The sequence below is a fragment of the Falco naumanni genome, chromosome Z, assembly GCF_017639655.2.
Source record: "Falco naumanni isolate bFalNau1 chromosome Z, bFalNau1.pat, whole genome shotgun sequence".
NCBI lineage: Eukaryota > Metazoa > Chordata > Aves > Falconiformes > Falconidae > Falco > Falco naumanni.
In genome coordinates, this window is record NC_054080.1 from 36240460 (window position 1) to 36265339 (window position 24880).

The 24880-nt window shown below is 36.8% G+C and overlaps 1 protein-coding gene across 1 annotated transcript in view; it reads left to right on the top strand.

Moving 5' to 3' along the window:
• ADAMTS19 (ADAM metallopeptidase with thrombospondin type 1 motif 19) overlaps positions 1 to 24880 on the top strand; it is a 150584-nt gene that overhangs the window by 38555 nt on the left and 87149 nt on the right. The window contains exons 4-7 of the mRNA XM_040580813.1: positions 3993 to 4165; positions 5092 to 5175; positions 6225 to 6382; positions 14973 to 15016. Coding sequence (XP_040436747.1) covers positions 3993 to 4165; positions 5092 to 5175; positions 6225 to 6382; positions 14973 to 15016 — 459 coding nt within the window. The remainder of the gene's footprint in view (positions 1 to 3992; positions 4166 to 5091; positions 5176 to 6224; positions 6383 to 14972; positions 15017 to 24880) is intronic.

Below are 24880 nucleotides of genomic sequence, written 5' to 3' on the forward strand. Positions count from 1 at the left end.
GTTATGAGCAGATTGTACCTCTCTTAGAGGGATCCCATTTTGCAGGAAAAAGCCTACTAGCTTTACTGGATCAAAAGCAGTGTGACTTTATGCGCAATAGACTGGGGAGTCAGCTGGGAGAGAGCTGTTTTGGTTCTTGCTATACACCCTGTTTGCTTGTGATAACCACGAAATAAAATGAATAAACCATCTTGGTCATAGGTCTAGATCTATGCGTTTGCACTAGATGAAATTGGTGGTGCTTGAGGTTTCCATACCTTGGGTCAGAAACAAGTTGTCACTCCATATTAAGACATACAAATCCCTATCAAAAGTATAGTGAAGGTCTAAGTCATGGCTTTCTAAGCTCCCAAATATCCCCTACCTACCCAGAATACTGCAATTTCTGTATGGATAGGGTACCCATTTTCTTTTCCCAAGGAAAAGAAAGCCTCGGGGGTGATAGTGACTGCTCTGTAGTCCGGGCCTCATGGATGTGCTCATGGAATGCTTTTGTGCCTAAGGACTTGCAAGTGTCCCAGGGTCCTGTAGTCATAGCCTGTTCTTAATGTTGGCTCAGGTACTTTATCCAACCTGTGCTAATAGTAGCTGGATTTTCAGCTTGTGTAGTTTTTTTGGGGGGGATTTTTATTGTTTTGTTAACACTTGTTGTTTTCTCGTAATTGCTTATTGAATGTCAGATGTGCTTACTGCAGTATTTCTAGCCTTCTTGCTGGAGTACTGGAGTATTACTAACTTTTGTATTTTCTATAGCTGCACAAAACATTGAAGTCTTATTGCACAGAACACTCCTGTAGCCTTTATTTTTTATTTTGCCAATGTAATTAAATTTTTAAGATTACTTTATGCATTTTTGATCCCAAGAAGTAGTTTTTTAAGTTAATCTGACTTTTATGTTGTTACCACATGCATTATCGATGTAAGTATGGGGGGGTTGGGGTTTGCAGGAGTTATTATCTCTTACATACTGTACAGTCAATAATGAGCACTTCTTTGTAATTTTTACTTATTTATGTCTATGTAAAGAAACAAGCGGGTTTGCCTAAAGCCTGTTTTGCCTGTTATCTGGGAGTGATCATGGCAGTTGTTTGAATACAACTGGTACCAAAATTACTAATTACATTTATTTAAAGGTCTTGGGGAAGAGCTAAAATTTTCAGATAAAGGAGATACCATGTGACTGGGAATTCTACCAGCAATTTGGAAAAGGTTGGCTGGCCATGAACAGATTGTCCTTTGATTTGTTAACCTGGCAGATATCTGAGGCAAATAATGGGCACTGCCCCTTGCAGCCAGCTTGTCTACAGGGCCATGCAATCTTCTCACCCACTACAATCCTGGAAGACAGAGGTTTCAACAGTTTATGGGAGTGCTGTGACCTTAGTATTTAGCACAATGCTGTGTTTTATTGTGGGCTGCTTACTGTCAATTCTGAATAGAAATGCACCGCTAGCTAAAACAGAGGTGTGTTAGCAGACTTCTCTGAACAGCCATGCTAATATGAACTTTAAAGTTTTCAAGCACTAGCTGCTGTGTTTTACAAAGAAGTGAACAATGAATAAACTGTGTTGCTGGAAACTGCACTGTAATCAATCACTCCTTTTAGGAGGAAGGCATATTGACCAGATGGCTCATGAGAGATCTTTTTTAACCCAAATGAGTTTACTGTTTAAACTTAGATCTATAGCCTACTCTTGCAGCATTAGATGCTTATATGGTAAGTCATAGTTGTATAGCTTATAGGGTGTGGGGGGTTTGGCACAGATCCTGACACTGAGGTTTCATCAAGGATTTTTCTCAAAAGAGTGATGAAAACACACATAATATTTTCTAAAGTAGGCTGTAGATCCACAGTTAGCAAGCACAAGTATAGCTAGAGGCTAGCTGTATGTATAAAGCTAAGCAAGTGTCTGAAGGATCAAATTGAGAGAGATTATAATTAATTTTAGATATTAATAGATATTTAATAGATATAATTAATTTAGATAGCATATGAAATTATAAGCTGTTTCTACTTCTAAGCAATCAAACACCAAGAATTTCTTTCTGGAGAAATCATACCTCTTTTTCTTTTGGTAAAATTGTATGCTTATCAGTGTTAGTAAGTCTTACATTGTCACCAGTTGTACAGGAATCAGTAAGCCCTTCTAAAAATATAGTGGGATGGACTAAATCACTCAGTATACATATGTATATATATATATATGTAAATAAAAATGACTTCAAAAAAAGATAGACGGCCTTTTTAAAGCATGAATACTTTATATTTTCTACATTAATAGGTGTATATATACATTATATTTACATTAAATCTATGTTACACATCCATTTATATCAAATCACGGATCCTTCTTCCACTGGTGTTTTATATTTCAAAGTTAATTTGTGAGTTCAGTGACTTCTAAGGCATATTTTTAACACTTCCCTGAAGAGTGACTTATTTTTTGGAGAGTAGTCATCTGTTATAAAATGAAATGCAGGAACTTTCCTATTGGAGGTGAGACTGATTAATTGCAAAACATTTCCTCTAAATTTCTTAATATTTGATTGTTTCCAGAACATGTGTTTATAATTGTCATTTCAAGCATTAATTTTGTTGTAAACAGAGTGCCCAATATTCCATTGTGGAAGCTGGAAAAAATTTCACTTTATTTCAGTGACTTCCATGAGATCAGTCCCAGAAGTTTTATACCCTCTCAAGGGGATCTAACAGAATTGGCTATTACAACAGGGAGTTTAATTTTAAATTTTGTTTTAAATTGAATTATTTTAAATATCATTGCTAACTGCTGTATGCATATCTGACCGCCTTCTGGCTTAAACTGGGTTTGTGTAATTAGTTTTTCTTTTCCATATGTACCGTAATAATAATGAGGATTTAGTTGTGTTTTTTGGAGGGAAAACTTAAAATTATCAAGAGCAGTAACCTCTAGCTTACCATAAATACAACATGCTTTCGATTTGGGGCTTTCTGTAGGTTTAGAAGCCCGTTTCCAGGGTTTGGTGGTGTTGTTTTACTTTAGCTGCTTATAGTGACAGCAGCACTGACTTTGAAGTCATGTTAGTAAAAGTTCACTTTTTTTGTTTCTGAGAAACCTATATCCTACAAATCATTCTCTGTCATTCATCTGAAAGATTCTTTCGTCTTTGCAAATCACTGAACTGTTCCATGTATTTGCTTAATATTGAATTTATAGAAAACCTATATTTGTCATCTTTTATGCTAAGATATAATTACATCAAGATGTTTTCTCTGTGATTTATCAAGATGGGCAGGTAACAATTCTGCAGTCTCAGTAAGTCTATTTTTCTGTCAAGCCTAACATAAATTTAGTTTTCTCCCACTGCAGGAGGGGGCCTGGTGAAGCAGGACCACAAGTAACAATCAGTTAGTAGTGAGTTTATAATCTGCGAGGTTAGATTAAATTGCTTTTCACTCCAACACGCTAATCTATGTATATTTTTTGCATTTATGGCAGCTGCTCCTCCCAGAAGGAAAAAAAAGATGTGGCTATTACAGTAGCTAGCGATGGCAACTGCACTGCATCATTACATGTTTCATCAAAATATCGGATAGACCAGCGTGATCTTACAGGCTTGTGTGTATATAATCATGCTATTAGGCTAATTAAAGTGACATTTGCTTGCATCAAGCTGTGTCCCGTCTCTCAATCACGGCATCCCACAATCAAAACTACGAGGCACATACTTCTATAAATATGTCAGGTGAAAGGACACAAAAAATCTGACTAACTGTACTTGTGAAGCTGGGTAAGATTCTCATTTTCTTGGTGTGAACTGACATTCATGTGTTATACAGGCCTTCCAGTCTGAGCCTTAGCATTGGCAATGCTAAATAATCATGTGTTACAGTTCATAGCTATTACATTCCACATAATCAGAGTTATACCGTAATCACAGGTAACAAATCCTAGAAGTACTGTAAGGGTAGTTTCAAGGATGAGTTTGCCAAGCAATGTTTTATGTTACAGATAAAAGAAAATCCAAGAATCAGAAAGTATCAGAAGGTGGAAGAGGAAAACGATACTCTTACAAGTTACCTCAGGAGTACAACGTAGAAACTGTTGTGGTGGCAGATCCAGCTATGGTTTTGTATCATGGAACAGATGCTGCCAGAAGATTTATTCTAACCATCTTAAACATGGTAGGAAATTAAAATTAATGTCAGTGTTTTCCCAACAATGCATGGACAGTGGGCTGATTTCATCGCTCCTTGTAATTATTCTGACTGAACACCTGTGAGGGACAATCAAGTACATGGCCATCAGCAGGCTGTCAAAACTTACTCCATACATTTTGCAGCATAAAGCCATGGTGCTGCAGGCTTGTGTGTACTGTCTTATATCTTTAGGGAAGCCAGAAAGTGACTGCTGGTCAAGAGAATTTTTTTGGTTAGAAGCTCATGATGCTGTTGGGAAGGCTGGGGTATTGGATGATTTCTCATGATATACACTTGTTATGAAGAGATAACATTGTTGTTGAGAAGGATTGTGTGATCATTACTGGCCAAAAAACCACAAAGGGTAATGCACTTGGACTATTATGTCACCTCCCAGCTCTTTCTAGGGCTGTAGTGCACTCATTTGGTGCATAAAGCAGTGAAAACTAGCGTTTGTAACATACAAGGAAAGATTGTTCTAAAGAAGGAGCATAAGCTGAAAAATAAATAAAAACTTTTAACTGTTCTGAATAGTAGGAAGAATTATTGCCATGCCATGTCTCAGACCACTTGAACTACAATGCTGATTTAACAGCACAGGAATTTTCATGGGAATAGTGTTATATGCATGTGTAAGTATTTGGAGCAACAAGACTACAGTTTATAAAGCAGTAATGGCCCTTGAAGGGAAAAGGTCTTTCTTGTGCTTCCAGAATAGATACTGCCTAAGCTCTGTTTTCATTTTAGAAGACCAACAAAATTACATTATCTTAATGTTCAATGCAAATTATGGAGATTTGGAGCACTCATAGTAAGAATATGAGAAACTTCTGAAGTTCTTTGTGTTTCTGTTGATTTTAGTCTACAGTGCAATACAAGCAGGTATTTTTATTGACTGTTTTTTATCTTAGGTTTTTAACCTTTTCCAGCACAAGAGCCTTGGACTACAAGTAAATCTTCGGGTAACTAAGCTTGTACTGCTTCATGAGACTCCAGTAAGTATCTATTATCTTTGTCTTCGCCTGTAGAGGGTTATGCTACTTAGCTTGTTGCTCTGCGAAGACTTGCAGTATTCACCGACTTTAATGGCTGATCGATATTCTCTTAGCTTTTGTGCATTATTTAATTTACACTGCTTGGCAGCCCCAATAAAGATTAAGCTACTCCTAATTTATGTGCTGCATGTCTGAGTTTATTCTGTGCTTGAAGCTGGAAGTCAAACAAAGTTTCCTTGTGGAAATCGGCTCGTTCTTAACAAAATCTGCTTATGCACTGCTTCTTGTGTATTCATATAGCTTAATACAAAAATAATCTGCCTTAAACCCAGTGGACAGTAGAAGAACTGATGTTCTTTCTCAGACAATCCCTAGACAAACAAAAGGTGCCATGATGTACCGCTACTCTTGCATTGCACATTTGAGGCATTATCTCAAATCTGTTCCTCTTTCTGAAGAAAGTCAAGTCAGCTGATAACCTTGATTGAGACTTTCTATTAACCTATGGTTTGTGTATCCTATTTCAGAACAATGTCAAGTTGATTTCTTGTGTGTGTGGGGTTTTTTTCTACAAAGTATTATGGAAATCATGTCATTCTTTAGTTAGTTCATAAGAAAAGGGATTCCTTTACCCATTTTCTATTTTTAAAATACTGTTTTTCCAGTGAATAAAAAAGTATTTCTTTCTTCAGTGTCCTCTCAGCAGGTGGGGAAGTCTCATTTCATGTTAAAGTTCTTCACATCGTTAATCTTTTCTTCACTATGGATAGTGAAAGAACAGCAGATAAATGAGACTAGTTCAGGTGAACAGATTGCTGTATGTCTCTGTGCACTGTCTTCACCTGTATTTTTAACAAAAGAAAAAGATGGTCTCCGCTCCTGAAATTCAAGTCATTCTGCTGAAAATATATTATGCCATAAAAAGAAGGATATTTTTATTAACTCAGTGAAAAAATGTTCTTAATTCTATTTAAAGAATGATAATTTTAATAAAAATAATCGTGTGGGTTTGTGTTTTGTTTTGTTGTTTGTTTTTTTTTTTTTTGCAGGCAGATATGTATATTGGACATCATGGGGAAAAAATGCTGGAAAGCTTTTGTAAATGGCAACATGAAGAATTTGGCAAGAAGAACGATATACACTTAGAAATGTCAACAAGCTGGGGAGAAGACATGTCTTCAGTTGATGCAGCCATACTGATCACAAGGTAAAATACTGAAAGATGAGCATTAAAAAATAGGCAGTGACCTAAAATGAACATAGATCAAAGGAACTGATAGATGACCAACACAGGATTTAGTTTTGCGATGAAGAAGAGTGCAACTTGAGACTTCTTTCCAGAACTCAAAGGTAGTGATATGGTGGCAGGTAAAGATGGTTCAGAAAGCAGTATTTCCCAGATGTTTACCATCTGAAATGACAAACAGGTCGCTTTCTTGTTTCTTCTTTGGCTATATAGCTAAAGCTATAGGTTGGATGCCTCTCTCCATGTGCCTTCATTTAAAAGGCAGCACACATGGACCTGTGGATACTTTCATTCAAAGCACAAAAGCGTATTTAGACCATTCAGAGCTTGTTTGGCATGACATGAGGCACATTGTTGAGATACTAGCTCTAGATCCATTAGAGAGATATATATTTCATTGTGTGCTGAGTTACAGCATATGCACAGAATGCGCTATGCAGAGCAGAGGTGTGATCCCAGATCTGCAGTTCCTTATAACTCTTAAGTATCAGGCATTTCACACATTCAGAAGGAAGTGTGCCTCCAGCTCACCTCTTTCATCCCAAGCAGATGCTCTCTGATTTAGGTTGTAAAGTGGTGCACAGGTGGGATGCATCTTTATGTTCAGGCAGTGAAGAGCCATTATTCAAAGAAGAGGACAGAAGGATAGTTCAGCTGGTCTGGAATTGGATTTAGTGCCATTTTTGAGGTGGACTTGGACTGGATGACTTTCAGAGTTTCCTTCCAAATAAAATTACTGTGATTTGATATATTAGAATACTGTTGTGCTGTCCCATGCTAGCTGGTGACATGGTGTCCTAAAAATATGTAATCTTTAAACTTACGTGTAGCCTTATACCATTTATTCAGGGCAATCTCAGTAGGAGCTATATGCATTTTTTTAAATTAGTTTACATTCTGATTACTCCAATATCTATAATGTATTTCAATTTTCTGAAACAAAAAGATGTTTCCCTAAATTCCCCTGTTCTGGAGAGTCAGTCACATACTGGAAGCAGGAAATGAAGAAATCCATATTGTGGTGACAGCTTTGTTAATACTTTGCTGTTTATTCCTTTACCTTTTCTTAGAAATGCACACACTAATATCTTCTTACTCTTTGCTTTCTTCCTCTTATTTTTTGTTTCTGTTTTGCAGATTGTTGCATCTTTGAGGGGGCAGATTAATTTTTGGTACACGTGTTTACATTTGCTAAGCAGCAGTCCTTCACACAGGCTTCTCTGAACTACTGTGGAAAACATGAGAAGTAATGTTGTCCATAACAAATTTCCATTAGTTCATCAAAAAACGTATTTGGGATGACAGACTAGAATGAAATTTTTCAGATGAAGACCCAAAACTCATTTTAATAGCAGTGAGTGGTTTGGTGGGAGAAGAGTCTAGATGAAGGAAAGATGTGAGTAGTAGGAAGGCATGAACTTGTACCAAGGCATAAAGGATGGCTGAGTATCATACGTGGCTATGGGTTGATAAGCATAGCTAAAGGGGAATAGACCTTCTTATGTCTAGTTGTACTTTGTGACTGTCTAAGGATAATTGAGCAATTGCATACTGTTTGGTTGCTACCAATGTGGTGTTGTTGAGTGACTTCTTGTCTATCCCCTGGCACTCCTATTTGAGCCAGTGGAGACAGTATCTGCAGGAGCAGCTGGAGGGAGTGTTGAACCTTCAAGCCTGCATCTGCCAGGGGAGTGAGTCTAGGGCTACATTCTTTAGCTTGTGAGGTGTATCTTACAAGTAGTGAGAGGCTGTGAAATAAAGTGGGTAACACCTCTTTCCTCTCACTTCTTCATCTTCACCTTAACCACCCTTTATGGGAAAAGGCAGAAGAGTTCTGAACTGGTGCAAATGAGTTTAAGTTAAGCATTAGTTAAGCAATCTAGAGGTAGTGGTCTGGAAATGTCTTTAGCAGCCAGTATGTTTGACCACAGAGCTTTTTGAATTTCATGCAGCATTTCTAAACGGCAAAAAATCTTTCGGAAAGTCTAATCATGTGTTAAGGCATGCTTTTTTGATGTGCTTTGTAGTAGTGATATCCTTATTTCATAGAATCATAGAGTGGTTTGGGTTGGAAGAGACCTTAAAGATTATCTGGTTCCAACCCCCACCCACCCCACCCCACCCCCTGCCATGGACAGGGACACCTTCCACTGGACCAGGTTGCTCAATACCCCATCCAACTGGCCTAGAACTCCTTCAGGGATGGGGCATCCACAACTTCTCTGCACAACCTCTTCCAGGGGCTCACCAGCCTCATAGTGAAGAATTGCTCCCTAGTACCTAATCTAAATCTACCCTCTTTCAGTTTTAAGCCATTACCCCTTGTCCTATCACTTGATGCCCTTGTCAAAAGTCCCTCTCCAGCTTTCTTGCAGGCCCTCTTTAGGTACTGTAAGGCTGCAATAAGGCCTCCCTGCAACCTTCTCCAGGCTGATCCACACCAGCCGCCTTAGCCTGTCTTCATAGAAGATGTGCTCCATCCCTCTGATCACCTTCATGACTCTCCTCTGGACTTGTTCCAGAGCTACCTACAATTTTTTTTACCTGCCAGTTTTAATAAGGTTTTGGGAGCGAATCTCTGAGCAGTGTTAAGGAAATTGATATTCAACCAATCACTTCCTTGCTCCCTACTTCAATTTCAGTGCTGGAGACAGAAATGAAAGATCTGTTCTTCTGATATTTTTGTTTTTCTCAGGGGTATTATTCTCTGGACTATACTGCCTCCTATCTCAGAACTGCCTTAGCTGCTAATAAATCATGCCAGTGCAGTTTGCTGACTATGGGAATGTTTTGCTAATCCAGGCTCCCTCTGCACATCATCAGGTTTATAGTAGAGCTAACCCCATGTGTGGCTCCACTTGTCTGTTTTGATAATTCAGAGTCTCATTCTGTTTTGCAAACACGGAACAAGTTCCTTTGTCACACCTTCCAAAGAGCTTTGGACAGCAGATCTGCTTTATTGAGAGAAATAGTTTTGTGTAGACAAATGAACACCAACTGCTTGGTATTTTTCAAGTAAAAATAAGAAGTTCTGGTTATCTAACACATTCTGTGGCAGACCTCCTGAAACTTATTGACATCTCCTTTTTTGTCTCACATGATAATAGAACAGCAAGAGTGCTTTGAAAAAGTTTTCCTTTGCTTTCATGTGCCTGTTTTGTCTAGTAACCAAAACAGTTAGAAATTAAATATTCAGTATTCTGCACAGCTAGTTTTTAAGCATAAATGTGTATATAACAGAGACTGTTACTGAACAGCCAAAGAGCCATCACAGCCTTTTCATGAAAAAGGTACTTTCAAGACTTATTCTTGCATTTGTTATATAAAGGGAAAAGAAAAAGTGACTTTTCTTCACAACTTTCTTTGCTGCCCAAATAGGCTGTAATGTTAGATATGAATCTGCTAACAATTTGTTCATTCCACTTTACTGCAGTCCAATTGCAGCCTATGAGTTTTTCTGTAGTTTCCCTTTAAATTGGCTTATTCTGATGAAGTTAGGTCCTGTTTAAAATATGGTGCTATAAAGTAAAAGGAAACCAGAAAGAAAAGGTTTGAATAGTGTATTTAGAAAAGATCCCCTGGGAGGTTAGGTATAAGGCATATGTGAGAATTAAGACCAAAACTGTTTTAAGGACTCTCTTGATAAAACTCTGTGATTCACAGTTCTAAATTAACACTATTACTTTAGAGATATACATATCAGAAAGTACTTTTCTTTGAGGAAGAAGTATACCGTGGCACATAACATCCTCCTTGCCTTTTCAGTTAGAGTGCAAGTACACAGAGATAAGCACAGATTTTGGTGGCCCCTGAGAAGATGTTACCAGTTGCTGTCTACACAGGTTGTCTGACCTGAATGAGCTAGTTGAAAGTAAGGCAGCAAAAGGCCCATGGCATCCACAGTTGCTCTATGACAATACTTCAGTCCTTCTATTGCCCCTATTGCAAACAAAGAAATGAACACTTTGAAGTGTATTAAAAAGAAAGAAAAAGTGATGCGAACCTTCACTTAAATTATACATCATGAAGCATTTCCAGTGCATAGGTCAATCTGTGTCAGAGAGATTTTCTGGAAAAACATGTAAATATGAAAATAATAGGTTTTAAAAATAATTTTCTATATTCTCCTCAGAATCACCATTTTCACATGTGCTTGTGATAGAAAGTAGATCTCTGATTCTCCTAATATTAATTGGATAAGATGGCGATAGTCCATGTCCAGAGGGTACATCAGCTGTTCATTCATATTGATCTGCAGTATGTGAAGTCTCTTTGCTCTGGGTGATAGCTGAAACAGTGCTGCAAGGCATTTTTAAGCCTGTTTCTTAGGCTTATAATAAATCTCTTAGCTCTTACCAGACCTTTTCTTATTTTCCAAATTTTTTTTTGAAGCATAAGCACCAAAATTGGGCACAGTGGTGTGTGAATGGTTGTACTGGTGCCACGTATATTTTCCTGCATCTTTATCCAAAGATACTGTTCACTTCTACTGTCTGTTTTCAAATGCTCATTTCTTTTTGTTGTTGTCATGCTGTTGTCATATCTGATCAAGTATGGGGTTCCAGTTTTGACTACATTAAAGTAAAAGTTACTCAGATGAGTTATCTTTAAAATCGATTTGTCTTCATTCCTATTTGTATTCTAACAGAATTTACCTAATTTAAAAACTTTACTGGTAGTGTTCTCATACTTTTTTTCATATCATTGTTTAATGCTAACACTAAGTCTAGATTCTGTTGGACTCCACTCAAACACCTTCTTTGGCTTCCTAACATTTCTGTATCTGTTTTGAGTGTTATCTACACATTCAATTCAGTTTCTCACTTAACCACATTTATGAGCTGTTATTTTTGTTTGCCTGAATCATAAACTTTCAAAGAATGCCTATTCATATTACCCTTTTTAATGTCAATTCAGCCTTACAGAGCCTAAGTGTTCTGTTAATCATTTAAAGTATTTAGATAGTGTTTCCTGATTTGCTAAAATACTCTGTCCAGTGCATACCAGTGCATTTGATGCTCAAAATACTAAACAGTTTCTGAAATAGCATTTACAAAAGTAACATTGTCCATTTTTTAAAATTCCTAACTGAATAGTAAATCCCTAATTGATCTTGTTGTTCATTAACTCCAAAATTAATTTTATTTGTTTTAAAGTGCATATATTAGTAAGTATGTGCTTAGCTCATATGTGGGAATCGTTTCAGACTGTCCTATTATATAAAAGACAAGAACATCTACAGTGTTGTCATTACTCGGCATTTTGCAATGGGATGATAATGTTATTTGCCACAGGGGCCATTAATTGCAACTGTTCTATATAAAAACCTTATGATTTGAGGAAACTTGTTGCTTGAGCAATAAACCTCAGCTATGTCTTCAAAAGCTGTAAGTCTTGGAGTCAATGACAACAGGAGGAGTTGGACTGCAGTGTCAAGCCTACACTACTTTTTTCAATATTATGAACATTAGAGAAGTTAAGAAATTGAATACGGTGCAAGCCCAAATGAAGATTTGGTAGACCAGTAAAAGCCATTATCAGTCCTCTTCTGTTTTTTCTTTTCTTGATTCTATCATGTGGACTGATAAGCCGTTTTGGACACAAAATAAGTTCTTTGACTAGTATGCCTAGGCAAGTGTTAAATCTATCTAAAATGACAAATTGGTGCAAACTACTCATAAAAAATTAGTCCTCCTTTGCTGTTCTTTATCTTCTGTCATGTCTTATCTACATATCAGGATTTAACAAAAAGAATGTAATGAGACACTTTACATTTAGAAATTGGATAGTCTTTGTTTGCTGTGAAAGCCCTTCATATTGTTATACAAAGTTGATTAAAAATGCACTAACGAAATATGATTTTCTGAAACAATGGATTAGTGGTTACCCATTCTTGCTTAGAATTCTTTTCTAGGGTTAGCCAACTCACTCAAGCTCAGAAATCAGTGTTAAACCTCATGAAAGCTCCTCTTTTCTCTCACTTGAATGAGGACCTGTTTTCCCTTCCATGTGCATGCAAAGTAACCATTTAGCGTAATGGACGTTGTGTACTGGGTGCTGGTTAGAATGGGACTTTAGTGTGCTTTAATCAATTTCTTGCTTTTAGTGTTAGACTCAGTTACTAACTTCTGCCACAAAAGTTTCTGTATGCATTAATGTTAATGGTAATAACTGCCCTGTTTTGCGAAGAGAAGCAAGGAAAGGAACAAAAGCAAATAATATCAGTGGCTTTCCTGAGGGCTTTTTAGTGTCCTTTTTGCTCTATTTTATACCTCCTCTTGCTTGGAAGAGTCCATATACTCTCATTTGTTTTGTGTCATTTTGGTATGTCAATTCCATATATATATATGTGTATAAATACATATATATATATAAATGTAGAGGTGTATAGATATGTGTTTGTGTATGTTATATACACACAGAGGAATGTAGTTAGGATGAAATATTTAAATGACTGAGGGGGGGGGAACTGGAGAACAATTTCTGTGAGAGTCACTGGTAGATCTAGCTAGAGCTGTAAATCTTTACTAAGGAGCCTAGTCTCAAATCTATGTAATGCATTCATATTCTTAGAAATTAAAGGAGGTATTAAATTCTTTCAATGTACATCAGGAACTAAGAATGGTTTATTGTACTTCCCTCTTACCAAAACATAGCAGTACTATTTCCCCCAAGTCCCATAATGAAACTCTGGATGTGTAGCATAGCCACAGTCAGAGTCAGCCAAGAAGGAAAACAAAGCAAAAACAGCTCAGTAAGTGTATGAGAACAAAGCTATTACATAAACAGAAACCTCTTGGATACTGGCAGTTTTAAAATGTCAGACAGTATTCTTTAAGATTTGAAGGTATGCTCTTCCCCACCCCACCCCCCCACCCCACCCCACCCCGCCTTTTTTTGTTACATCAGTTAATATTTAGGTAGTTGTACGAGTGTGTGTGGAAGACAATCTATGTCCTTAGATTGTCTTTACATGTGTTCTCTTGCTTCACCACAAGTCTCCATATTTCTAATCGTTCTGTCTTGTTGCTTAACAAGACAATAAGTCCCTTGTGTCACAGAGCACAAAACAAAGAATTGTGTTACAACCCAGTGCATTAATGGAATTTATTGCAGGTTTGAAAAAATAAAAGAACTTCCTTCTGTATCTGATTATAGTTTCTGTTCACTACCTTTGGCTCGATTTCCAGGGCTTGTCTTAGTGGATTCCCATAGTTTATCAGTTTATGCACAATATTATTTTTTTCTAGCACTGTTGTTTTGCTTTTCTACTCCATAATTATCTGGCAATGGTGACTGAAGAATCAAAAGCTATATAACCCCATGTCTCTGGCTGTGTGGCCTTTAACAAGTGTCAGAAATTTGCCAGCCTCTCGGGATTGCTTTTGGGTCTAAATTGCTCTGTGAGACTAGTCTGTGGGAAACAAACAAACAAAAAGTTCTTGGTGTAGTTATGTTGGTAAAATTAATAAATATCACTAGTCTACTCTCTCATCTTAAGCACCAAACAATTCCTGCATTTTGTTTCTAGAAAATGAGTGTTTCTACATGTGTGTAATTTTACCATTATCAATGATGTATGTGTATATGTAGCTTCATAGACAGAATGCAAAAATGAAATTGCTCTGACTCACATGATCCCTCTCTAAAAAAAGACACCATTAATCTAAAGAACAGAAACTTACTTATTTGAGTACATGTTGGAATGAAGTTCAGGCAATTAGGTTGTATTTTGCTTAGATACTATGTATGGTGGGGTTTTTTTGTTTGTTTACCATTGTTCATGTGTACCTCAGCAGCCCGATTTTTACTTAAAATAAAAAAAAATAGTATGAGTTATACACACTCCACTAAAAAGTAGCTTTTCCTTTTATCTTTTGGTAACTTCGTTATGTGTCTCTGAGAATAAATAAAATAGATTTGAACTAAAATTAATCCCAACCAGTTGACATTTAGCACAGAGATGAAATATTTATTCCACTTCATGCTACTGCGTGGTCTTATTTATAGAGCTAAGGCTGAGCTAGAATCTGTGTTGGAGATAGGATAGTCTTCTCCCAGCAAGTTAATTTAAGTCTTCCGCTATTACAATGGGATGCCCTAGCAGAAATGCTTCTCCAGAATGTATTCCTATTAGTCATATTAACCACTGACTTTTTAGCACAAGTTTAGACTCTTACCTCTGACCTAAACGCTGGATTACAGTGCTGCATTTAGACCTGATATTGAGACATTTTCATTTCAAATGAAAGAAAGACTAAAATTAAACTTGTTACATTTCAAATTACATAAGAAAAACCCCAGATATTAGGTACAATGCAATGTAAATATATGGTACGTTTTGTCACCTGACTACTCCTGAATCTGTTCTGAGAATAAACTGACATTTAAGTGGGTAATCCTGGCCTTTGCTTCCCAGTGCTCTTTGTTGGTAATGGTGTTCTGTATTTATTCATTGAGCCATACAAAACATTTGTGAATAGGTCACACAGTCATTACCAGTCTGACAGCTTGGCTTGTGTAACATTTTTCTTTTCCCCCCCAATTCTAGGAAGGATTTCTGTGTACATAAAGATGAACCATGTGATACTGTTGGTAAGTAAATAAACATAAGAGACTGTATATATAAGCTACTTCATAGAATAAATGTTACATAAATAGAGATGTAAAGCTAAAAGATGACAACAGCATCAGTGATGGAAAGCTGTAACTAGCTAAACCACAAAATGCATCTCAAATGCCAATAATACCTTGTTAGATTTATGTATGCTTCTAGCAAAATAATATGTTTAAGAACAATATTTCCATCGCATTCCAAGAGCAAACTTTTTTTTTTTTTCATTTCACTGGCAGTTTAATACAAAATTGTTTTAATATTCTTAATTAAGCATATGAAGCTAAACAAATGTGTTTGTTTCTTCTTTTTATGCAGTGGATTTATCTTTGGTGAGGATATGTCTATGATGTTTAGAAGAAGTTTCCATAAGAATATAAAGTAATATAGTAGAGTGATACAATTTTAATGAACTATGTAACTTCAGAAGAATACAGGATGTGAACTATTGTGCAAGGCATCTTCCGACATCATCAATTAAAGTGAATGCTAGCTGCACTGGATTTTTCTAACAATAAACATTAATGTAGTTCACACCCTTTTGGGAAGACAGTTTTTCAGTATAAAGATTGAGTGCAAAAGGTGGTAGTTGTTCTGTTCAGTCGTAATTCTGGGTAAAAAAACATGCCATGACACTAAACGAAGGATCTTATGGCATGTTTTTATCCTAGAATTTCATTTAGCTGGTAGAAGTCTTTTAACAGTTCTATACATAAATACAAGTATTCAGAACCTAATTTGTTTCAGTAAGATTAGGATGATAGTAATGGGCTATTAACTGTTGTCATGCTTGTGCTTCTCTTAAGTAGAGGAGAAGTACATTTTAAATTTTTTTACTGTTCAGTTTCAGTGGTAAAGGTTTGAGAAGAATTCTTACCTACACTGTATTACCTTACTACTTGCTAGTCTTCTTTCTTTTATTGCGGTATCATCCCAAGTCTATGTGAATGTGTCTTTGAGGTGGATATCAATAAAGAATCCTTCTAAATGAAGAATGGAATGTTTCTCACAGCAGTTAGTAGTTAAGAATTCATGGTGTTCTTCCACTAATCGGTATCTTGGTCTTGGGTGAATTTTCTGTGAGTGTTTGGTGCTCAGAGGTGTTTATTTTTGTCTTGTAAGTGGAAAAATGATTCCTTCTAGCTGAAAGAGGAAGCAATGTGACAAGAAGTCTTCAGCATCTTACACTGATCTAAGCTGAATATCAAATCTGGGGTACTTCCAGTATATTTAAATGAGGATAGGCTGCTGTCTGGATTTCACAGATTAAGTCAATGTATTAAAGGATTTTCCCAGAAAAATGTTTCCTCTTTGGTTGAACCTTGGAGGTAATAGAATGACTATCTATCTCCGGATTTGTCCATGGAATTGTGAATGAGATAAGATTGAACCGACCCAAATAACATTAACATTTCTATGATGAAGAAACTTGGATGAAACTTGAAAATGAGGCAGTGTATTGATCATAAATGCACAGGGAGTAGAGTTTGCTGTCTTAATGCAGTGATAAGCAAAATGAAGTAGAGATCTTGGCTGTCTAATATGGCATTTTGTGGAAGGCTGTTGTGGACTTTCCCACTTTGCATATTGTTGTTTAGAGTTTTCTTCTGGAAGCAAAACATAGTTCATATGTGTAGTTCTTTCCATATAGCTACAGTTGTGCAGCAAAAGCTAAGGTAATTCTTTTCCTGTTGTTCCATCAGCTATTATATTAATTTAATAATTTGTTTTTCAGATTAATATAGTGCCTTTCCATAAATTTGGTGTATCATTTCTTCCATGCACGTTTACAGTACCATGGGTCCATATTCACTTTTAAGAAGATCATATCCTTATGATGCTCTTGTCCATGATTATCTGTAAGCTGATCTAAAGAAGAAAGTTCAAAAACTAGGGAGAACTTTGTACATTTCTCTTGAAGAGAATTTTAAAATTGTCTTACTGGCATGGATGTATTACATCAATATTGTTATCATTGCAGGTTTATATGCAAAATTGTTGAAAGTACATGTAGGTAGATGGTGGTTTCATTTTGCCATATTTTATTTTAATTTTGTTTTCCCTAGGAAAACCAAAATGGCGATTTTTAGTCTTAGATTAGATCATGAGTAAAAAGAGAGGTAAGGAAGAGCAGTTTGATCTTACTGTAGATCTTCATGCAACTTGTTCATAGGCAAAAGGAGATGGCACATTCTGAGACTGTGTAACATGCTGTAATTTGTAGAATTTGCCAAAGAAAGTAATGAGAAATGCTAATGTAGTATCAACTGTGTAATTCTCAGCTGTCCAGATCTTACCTCTCCTTCTTCTCAAAAAAAACCCCAAAAGAAAACAGCACAATACAGACTTCTGTCTACCGTAAAAAGTGGAATAAGGCAGTTCTCTATGAAATGTTAGCATAACTGTACAAGTACTTGGGACAGTCAAGGTGATCTCTGTAGCAGATTACACAATCAGAAAGGCAAGTCAATGAGAAAGGAACATTTACAGGATAGATCTTGTTATTGGAAAGAGTTGTCTTGTTGGATCATATTTCTTCCCAGTGATGGATACTAAATTGACAATACTGGATTTATTGTTTATTCCTTAAATGCCAAGGCTCACAGTTTTCAGACTGGACGTGAGTACCCACTTAAGCCAGATGATGTGCCAGTATTCTCTTATATAGATGAAGCTTTCATGCATTTAGGTGGCAAATAATACATTCCTCTGTACTTCTGGTCTTGTTCTACTCGAAGTACAGAGCTTATGCACTCTTTAGTTAGTACTTTTTCATTGTCTCTTAAAATAAGAGTGATTTATGTGAAGATTTAATGGCTTAAAGGTAATGTTAACCTAGGAATCTGTAAACCGGGAAAAATGTTTTCTCAAAAACATGTTTCAAAACTCCCTTAATGTTATTTCATTAATGATTTTGAAACAGAATACATGGTGCCAATCTTCCAAATATCCCTTCACAAAAGCATTATGGTGGATAGATACATGGTGGTTTTTTTTTTTTCTCCATAATGATAGAAAACATATTTTGGAGTGTTTGTCAGATTTTTATATTCTTAATTGGGGAAAAAAGAGTTCTGGCTATCTTGGTGATCAAGCACAAAACGTATTAACACTTCTTATTTGATAGCTTTGAAGAAGCAGTTCTGGAATTTAATTTCCCAAAGTGTGTTGAAGTTTAGAAAGTATAATGTATTTTATGCTTTTCACACTTATATTAAGCATTGTACTATTGCTAGAAGTCTTTGGAAAGCTCTACTATAGCCAGGGAAGTCGTGGGACGACTTTCTTGACAATGTAAATCCAGAGTAACTCAAATGCCTTCACTTGACTAATCTCCTGTTTCTGTAAAACAGTGAACTAGACTTTTATATGGTATCCATCAGCCCAGGTCAACTCATTTCAGTCAAGCTATTCTGATTTCAGGATTGCCAGTTGTCACAGCCCCTGTCAAATTCTTTCTGGATGGAGAACCACAAGGCAATTGTTTAGACTCAGAGTTGACCAGTCACAAGTGATGTTGAGCTTCATCTGGTTGGTTGGCTGCAGCAATGGGCTTTATATTTCTTTTTGTTCTCTGCCCTGCCCCCCCCCCCCACCTCCCAGATGTTCTTCTCATGTGTATGCTCCCTGTCTCCTATTCCTGCACGGAAGTGAGGTCCTGTTGCTCTGCTGCTGATTCTTATAGCTCTTCTGTAGATTAGAGGTTTCACACCTTGTTTTCCTCTACAGTCATTGGGGACATACTATGATTAAAATAGAAGGCTTGTCTGAGGGTGGAAGGATATGAAGGTATTTATATACAAATTAAACTTACTTTAGCTAATGAGAAAATCTGGTTTCTTCCAATGTTTGTTTGTTTGTTGTTTTTTTTTCCCACAGAGGGCAGCTGGTTTTTGGGATCATGGTATTTCTGTCCTCCAAACATGTTTTGTTAGCTTAGTCAGAGGGAACTATCTTTCAGATTTGTGTTGATTTGGACTGGTGTTCTTTTTCTTGTGCTGCAGACAGGTAAAATTATGAGTACAGATGTCTCAACAAATTCCTGAAAAATCTAAGAAATAATTCAGTTGTCAATATTCAGAAAATGAAGTCTGTACTAGAAGAAAAAGCACAAAATGCAAACTGGGGGCTAGTACATGCTATATTGTTCTTGTGGATGCATATTCTGGTATTATCATACTTAAGTAATTGAAAAGAGCAATGATTCATATGGCAACATGTTAGTGGGTTATTGCACAAACCTTAGTACCAACAGATGCAAATCAATAGATATTTCTTACTCCCTTCAAGGATTAGGCTAATAAATAAAACCAGGAAAACTATTTCCTGGAGCAAGTGTATGCACATTTGAATTTCCCTTCCTTTATCTGCCTTTGCACTGCAGCAATTAAGATTTTGAGTCTCTAAGATCTATTTCTTTCGGATTACATTTGTTTTTGCTGCTAGCTAATGCCTTCTGTGGAAACATTATAATAGTTCTTAGTGTGAAATGTTACAGGCACAGGGTTTGTAAAATGATGCTTGGCTTGTGTTGGCATCAGTTTGGAGTTTCGTTAATCTGCAGGAACTGAGAGAATGACTGTTTCTAAGGGAACCTGCCTCCTTAGAGGCATCTAAGGATTCCTCTTCCTCCTTTTCCAGTCTTCCCTTGTGCCAGCAAAATAACTCAGCAAGCCTTAGCACAAATATACAGTTGTGTTTAGTGGAAATGATGATTGTTTACTTAACCAGCTGTGAAACTTTGTAGCTTCCATGCAGCTTACTATTTACATCAAAGCTGTAGGTTAGATTGATGGGTAAGTTCCAGCAGGGTGCTTGAGAGCTTCTGTGCCCTGTAATTGTTCAAGGATGCATCAGTGATGTTCTCATAGCAGTATCATCTCAAAACGGTTTTTAAAAGTTGTAGGAAAGAGCATAATTGCTACATCTGGAAATACTGGCAGGCTGAATGACCTGCACAAGATCAATGAATTAGCACGTGAGTGAATCCGGAAGGGAACCCAGCATGTTCTTCCTCTCCATTCAGCCCATTACGTTGTCTGGATTTCCAGTGCCTATGATGTGGCTTTTAAGAAAATCTGAAATGTTGGTATGCAAGTTGTAAAGCTGTATGTAAATTTATCCTTAAAGAACTTGTAGAATTTGAAAATAGTTTGCAGACAAAAAATCTTCTGTTGTCCTAATTGAAAGCTGTTGCTTTAGTAATACTACCCTATAGTGAATATTAAATGTGGTTCCTGCTGGTAGTTAATTTTTTTCTAAGTCTTCATTGAAGATAGACCATTCCAGATACTGGACACGAGGCATCTGAGTCCTCGTATTATCCCTTATCTCATGTGATCTGATTCTTCAGGTAATATCTTCTCATACCTTGTCAAAAGTCTGCAGAACGTTGTGACCATAGCTAATGTTTTGAAAGATTTATGATAGCTATTAAAATGTCCTAGTAACACTGACTGCAACAAAAGTGAAACCAAAAAAATAGTATTTCCAGATTCAGTTACAATAAGCCTTTTACGGCACTCAGTTAAAAAAATATGCCTCTGTCAAAGGAAGGTCAGGAATTTTCTCAGCATGTATAAATATTCTCACCATGTATAAATTGAGTTGCATTTGACCTAATATGTCAGAGTTATGAGTAATTTCAAAGATAGCTTTTTGCCTTAAATAAAGTGATTTCACCTGATTGTTTCAATACTATCTTTTTACTGCAGCAGGGAGAGGCTTTTTTTTTTCACCTATATTGCTGCCACACCTATATTGTTCTGCACAAACACATTTCCTTTAAAGCCAATACCATTTGCTTATAATCTTCATCCTGATTGAAATTCCCAAGTAATAGGATGTTAATGGAGCTGTTGTGATGCTTTATGAAATATAAGGTACAAGGTTTCTAGCATTTCATTGATTTCCAAGGCGTGTAAGTGCAATGTTCTGATTGTTGTCTCCTGGAGAGAAGTTAGTTAATGTTCTTTTCAAACAATAATTTATAGCTTATGGTATCACAAAAGAGGAGGGTTTTCTTTAACAACAATAAAATTTGTTAAAACCTGATACTGTATAATTTGATCCTGTATTTTCAGATATAATTTTTCAGTTAAAACATCAGCTATAAGAATGTTGTGCCCCAAAAATGTGCTCCCATCTAAACTGTTTACTAGAAAGCACTTTTCAATAAAATGTTGACATTGCAATCTTGAAACAGAACTCCTTTACAAACTCTTGTGAGCTTGTTTTCAGGGGATAGTACAATTATACTATATTATAAATTTCTAACTTTGGTAACAGTAACTGTCGCAGAAATAAAAACAACAGCAGAAAATTGAGACACCATCAGGTCTTCATTCTGTTGCAAAGGATCTAAGTAGTGTGGATACAAATAATGACTGTTAAGGAATCACTCAAACATCTACACAACCAAGACTACACAAAACAAAATGAAGTGAAAGAATATGTCTTCCATCCAACCTGATTTATTTACTTTTCTAATATGAAAGCTGTAGATCTTTAATACAAAGGACTTGGCCTTTTGCTTCAAAACTTACCCACAGGGAGCAAGGTTTAATCCAGCCCTAGGCATTAAGAGATAGGACAGAGATAGGGAATTGTACTGGCTATCATTGTCCAGTGGCGGTTAATTCTGGAGATATTTGAGGTGAATGCTTGAGGCCTGTAAACCAATGAACAAGCAGCCAAAGAAGTTGCACAGAACATGGGCAGGAGCAATGCAGAAGTAAAATTAAGTCTGTTTTCCTGTGCTTCCTCATCTGTATCCATCTAGTATCCCTCTTCTTATCCAGAAAATCACTCTCTTGGAGTCTTGCATAGCTGCACTTAGCCTAACTAGCTAGGGGAGTGCTAAGTTTGCTGAAAAGCAATGTGAGCTCTCTCATGCTGAGCAATATACCACTGTGGCTGAACCCCTTCAGGCACTTGATGTTGCTAATGTAAAGCTAGATCAAGTACCTGTGTGCTCAAGACAGGAGCCCTTGCGACATAAGCCTGTTAGGCAGGGTCAGTCTTTCTGCCTCTCTAACAGTTAGTGTGTCTCGACAGACTGGTGGGATTACTAGATCCTGCACAGTCCTTCTCTAGAGGAAGGGAAAGGAGGGAAGAGTTGCTGCCACTGTTTTCAGTGGGTGTATTTGGTTTAACTGGGATAAAGAAGCAAGGGAACTCTGTCTCCCCTCTTCCAGGCCCTCCCCACTGTCAAAACTAGATCCTGCAGCAAATGTGTTTTTCTAGAAGATGCCAACAAGAACCTTTTTTTGTTTATGTTCACTAGAAGAGTGAGGTTTGGATTGGTGGGTTTTGTGGGTTTTTGTTGTTTTTTTCTTCTCTTTTGTTGAGGCACAATTCTGGAAGAAACACACTTAAGGGCATTACAAATCAATACTGCAGTTGTTTGGTTGCTGCCATTTGCAGGGGGCAAGGGAGATTTCTGGTTGTTCAAGGCAGGCAGGAATCCATAAGCCTTGAGAGATGTGGTTATTATATGTCCTAACTTGCACATGCATTTTGGGGACCGGGTTTCTTCTCAGGACAGATAAGGCTGAAAGCAGGGGGTAGGCAAGAGCTACTTCTATAAGGGGTGGAGTATAGAACCTACGTACAGGTCCTGCCCTATGTATCAGAGGGGGTGGGGAATTGTTAGTCCTGTCAGTCTTGCAGAGGGAAATGTAGGAGGTGTGCTTAGAAAATTAAGTCAGTGGAGATTAGAAAGATGAGTTTTTTAAGGTATGTGCATGCATCTGTTTTTTAGAACATTTTAGCACTGCACACAGTCAAGTTGGATATCAGTGAACGGTTTTATGTTTTATGTAAAGAAATACTATTTGAGGTTGCCATTTTACAATTCTGTTGACTGAAATTGCCCATACCTGAAGATATACAGCTAGCCCTCCTGCTGACCACCATGACCAACTTTTTTTTCTTGTTTTTTTGTCATTATTGTAATTAACTTTTTTTATTATTTTCTTATGATTGTTACTGTGCTGGGTGCCATGGGGAATTGAGAGTAGGAGCCCAAGCATTTGCAGAGACGGACTGGGTAAGGAGAAGCAACCACAAGTTTCTCCCAGTGAAGGCATAGCTGCAGTCAGTTAAACTTTCTAAGTCAAAAATGTTCTCTTGACATATCTCCAAGCTTGCTGCTACACAAAATCTGTAAAAACGGAAAGAGTGTTGTAAGCTTTGTGTGTTTGCCCTGTGAGATGATTTACGCCAAAATACAAAAGTTGTCCTGAAGAGAAGATACTCTGAACATGTCCTGTGTAAAGGAAAGATAATTTTTGGCTGTAAGATTGCTGACATTCAGAGAACTGGGTTCGCCATTTAATCTGCATTTGATCTTCCTATGGAGATTTCCAATGTGTAACCTAATCTAAGTCATTCATACAACTTTTACAATACGTACAATTTTGCATTGATACAGCATGCTTTTTTATGCAAGATTGTGATAATAAGTTAACTGACCTGTATATAAAGGAACATCTATACAGTGACAGTGGGAGCATCTTCTAAGTGCTTTTGTGGAAAAGCCAGCCATAGAGATCTCACTCAATTTCACTTCATAAACTTTTGTATTTGTTAAAACTATTGTAGCTCATGTGTATCCAGTAGCTGCAAATGCTTCAGTAACCACAATATTCACAAGTGGCTTCTGAATATTGATTTCTCCCATGACATTGCTTGGATGTTTCATTTAGTATAATCTGAACTATGTAGAAGTGTAGAAATACAAAAGTTCTGTAGGAAGGACTATCCATGTGATAGTACAGGGTATCTGGTATACAAATACCTTTAATACACAAGATTTTTTTAAATCATCATGGAAAGGTACATAAATTTAAGATAGAGCAGAGAAAATCTAAGACACCTGTATTGAACTTCTGTTAGCTTGTGGATGTTCTGGTTCAAGGAATAATAATTTTTGAGAATGAAGCAGTCTAACACGTTACTCATTTGATGTGCAGGATAATTTTATTGTTGATAGTGTTGGTATTTATGGTTGCCTTTAATAGTATCTATTTGTATAAAAGCCATTACTTAGAGGATAGTTAAGATAGTATTAAAGGTGCGATCATTTTTCAGTTACTACCCTGTATAGTATTTTGAACTGAAAAAACCCACTGTTGTTTATTAGAAGTTTTCTCAAAATAAGAGAGATCAGGTGTAGCTCCTTGTGAGTAATGCGTCAGTTCATGTCCCATAGCTATATACTGGAAAACAACTATCAACTTAATGGAATTAGGTAGACTGTGTAGTGAATGCATATGGATTATGAAGAATGGGATGGGTTGGCAGTGATACATGGGTCCTTTAGATGAGGAGGAAGCAAAAGGAGCTCTATATTTACGGAGGGAACTGTATATGATCCATACAGTTGCATCTAACTTGTCAAATTACAAGGGAAAATGTTCCACAAATACAAGCAGGAAGGAACAGAGGTACAGGGTCAAGGCTCACACTTCATTTAAATGTCTTTGGGCAGCTTTTCAGTTTGAATCCATGTTCCCTTTTGTGATATTTAAATGGCAAGGAGTTCCTTTGTATTTCTGCTTTGTCTGTACTGAAGATTTTATGTTCTCAGCATGATGGTACCCTACCCTTAATAAAACATGAGTTTCTCATCAAGTCATCCTTTACTCAGCTTTCTCAAGCAGGGACTAGTCAGGGTTTAGTGCTGTCCATGCGAGATACAGGAGCCTCTAGTCCTTGATTACCTTGTGTATTGCAGACTTTGGAAAGGTAGTTTGGATAATGGATTCCCTGGAAGAAGAAAGACCTGATACTCTTTTCAGCTTGCTTTCATAGAGTTCACACTTCTTGAGGACCATCCCAAC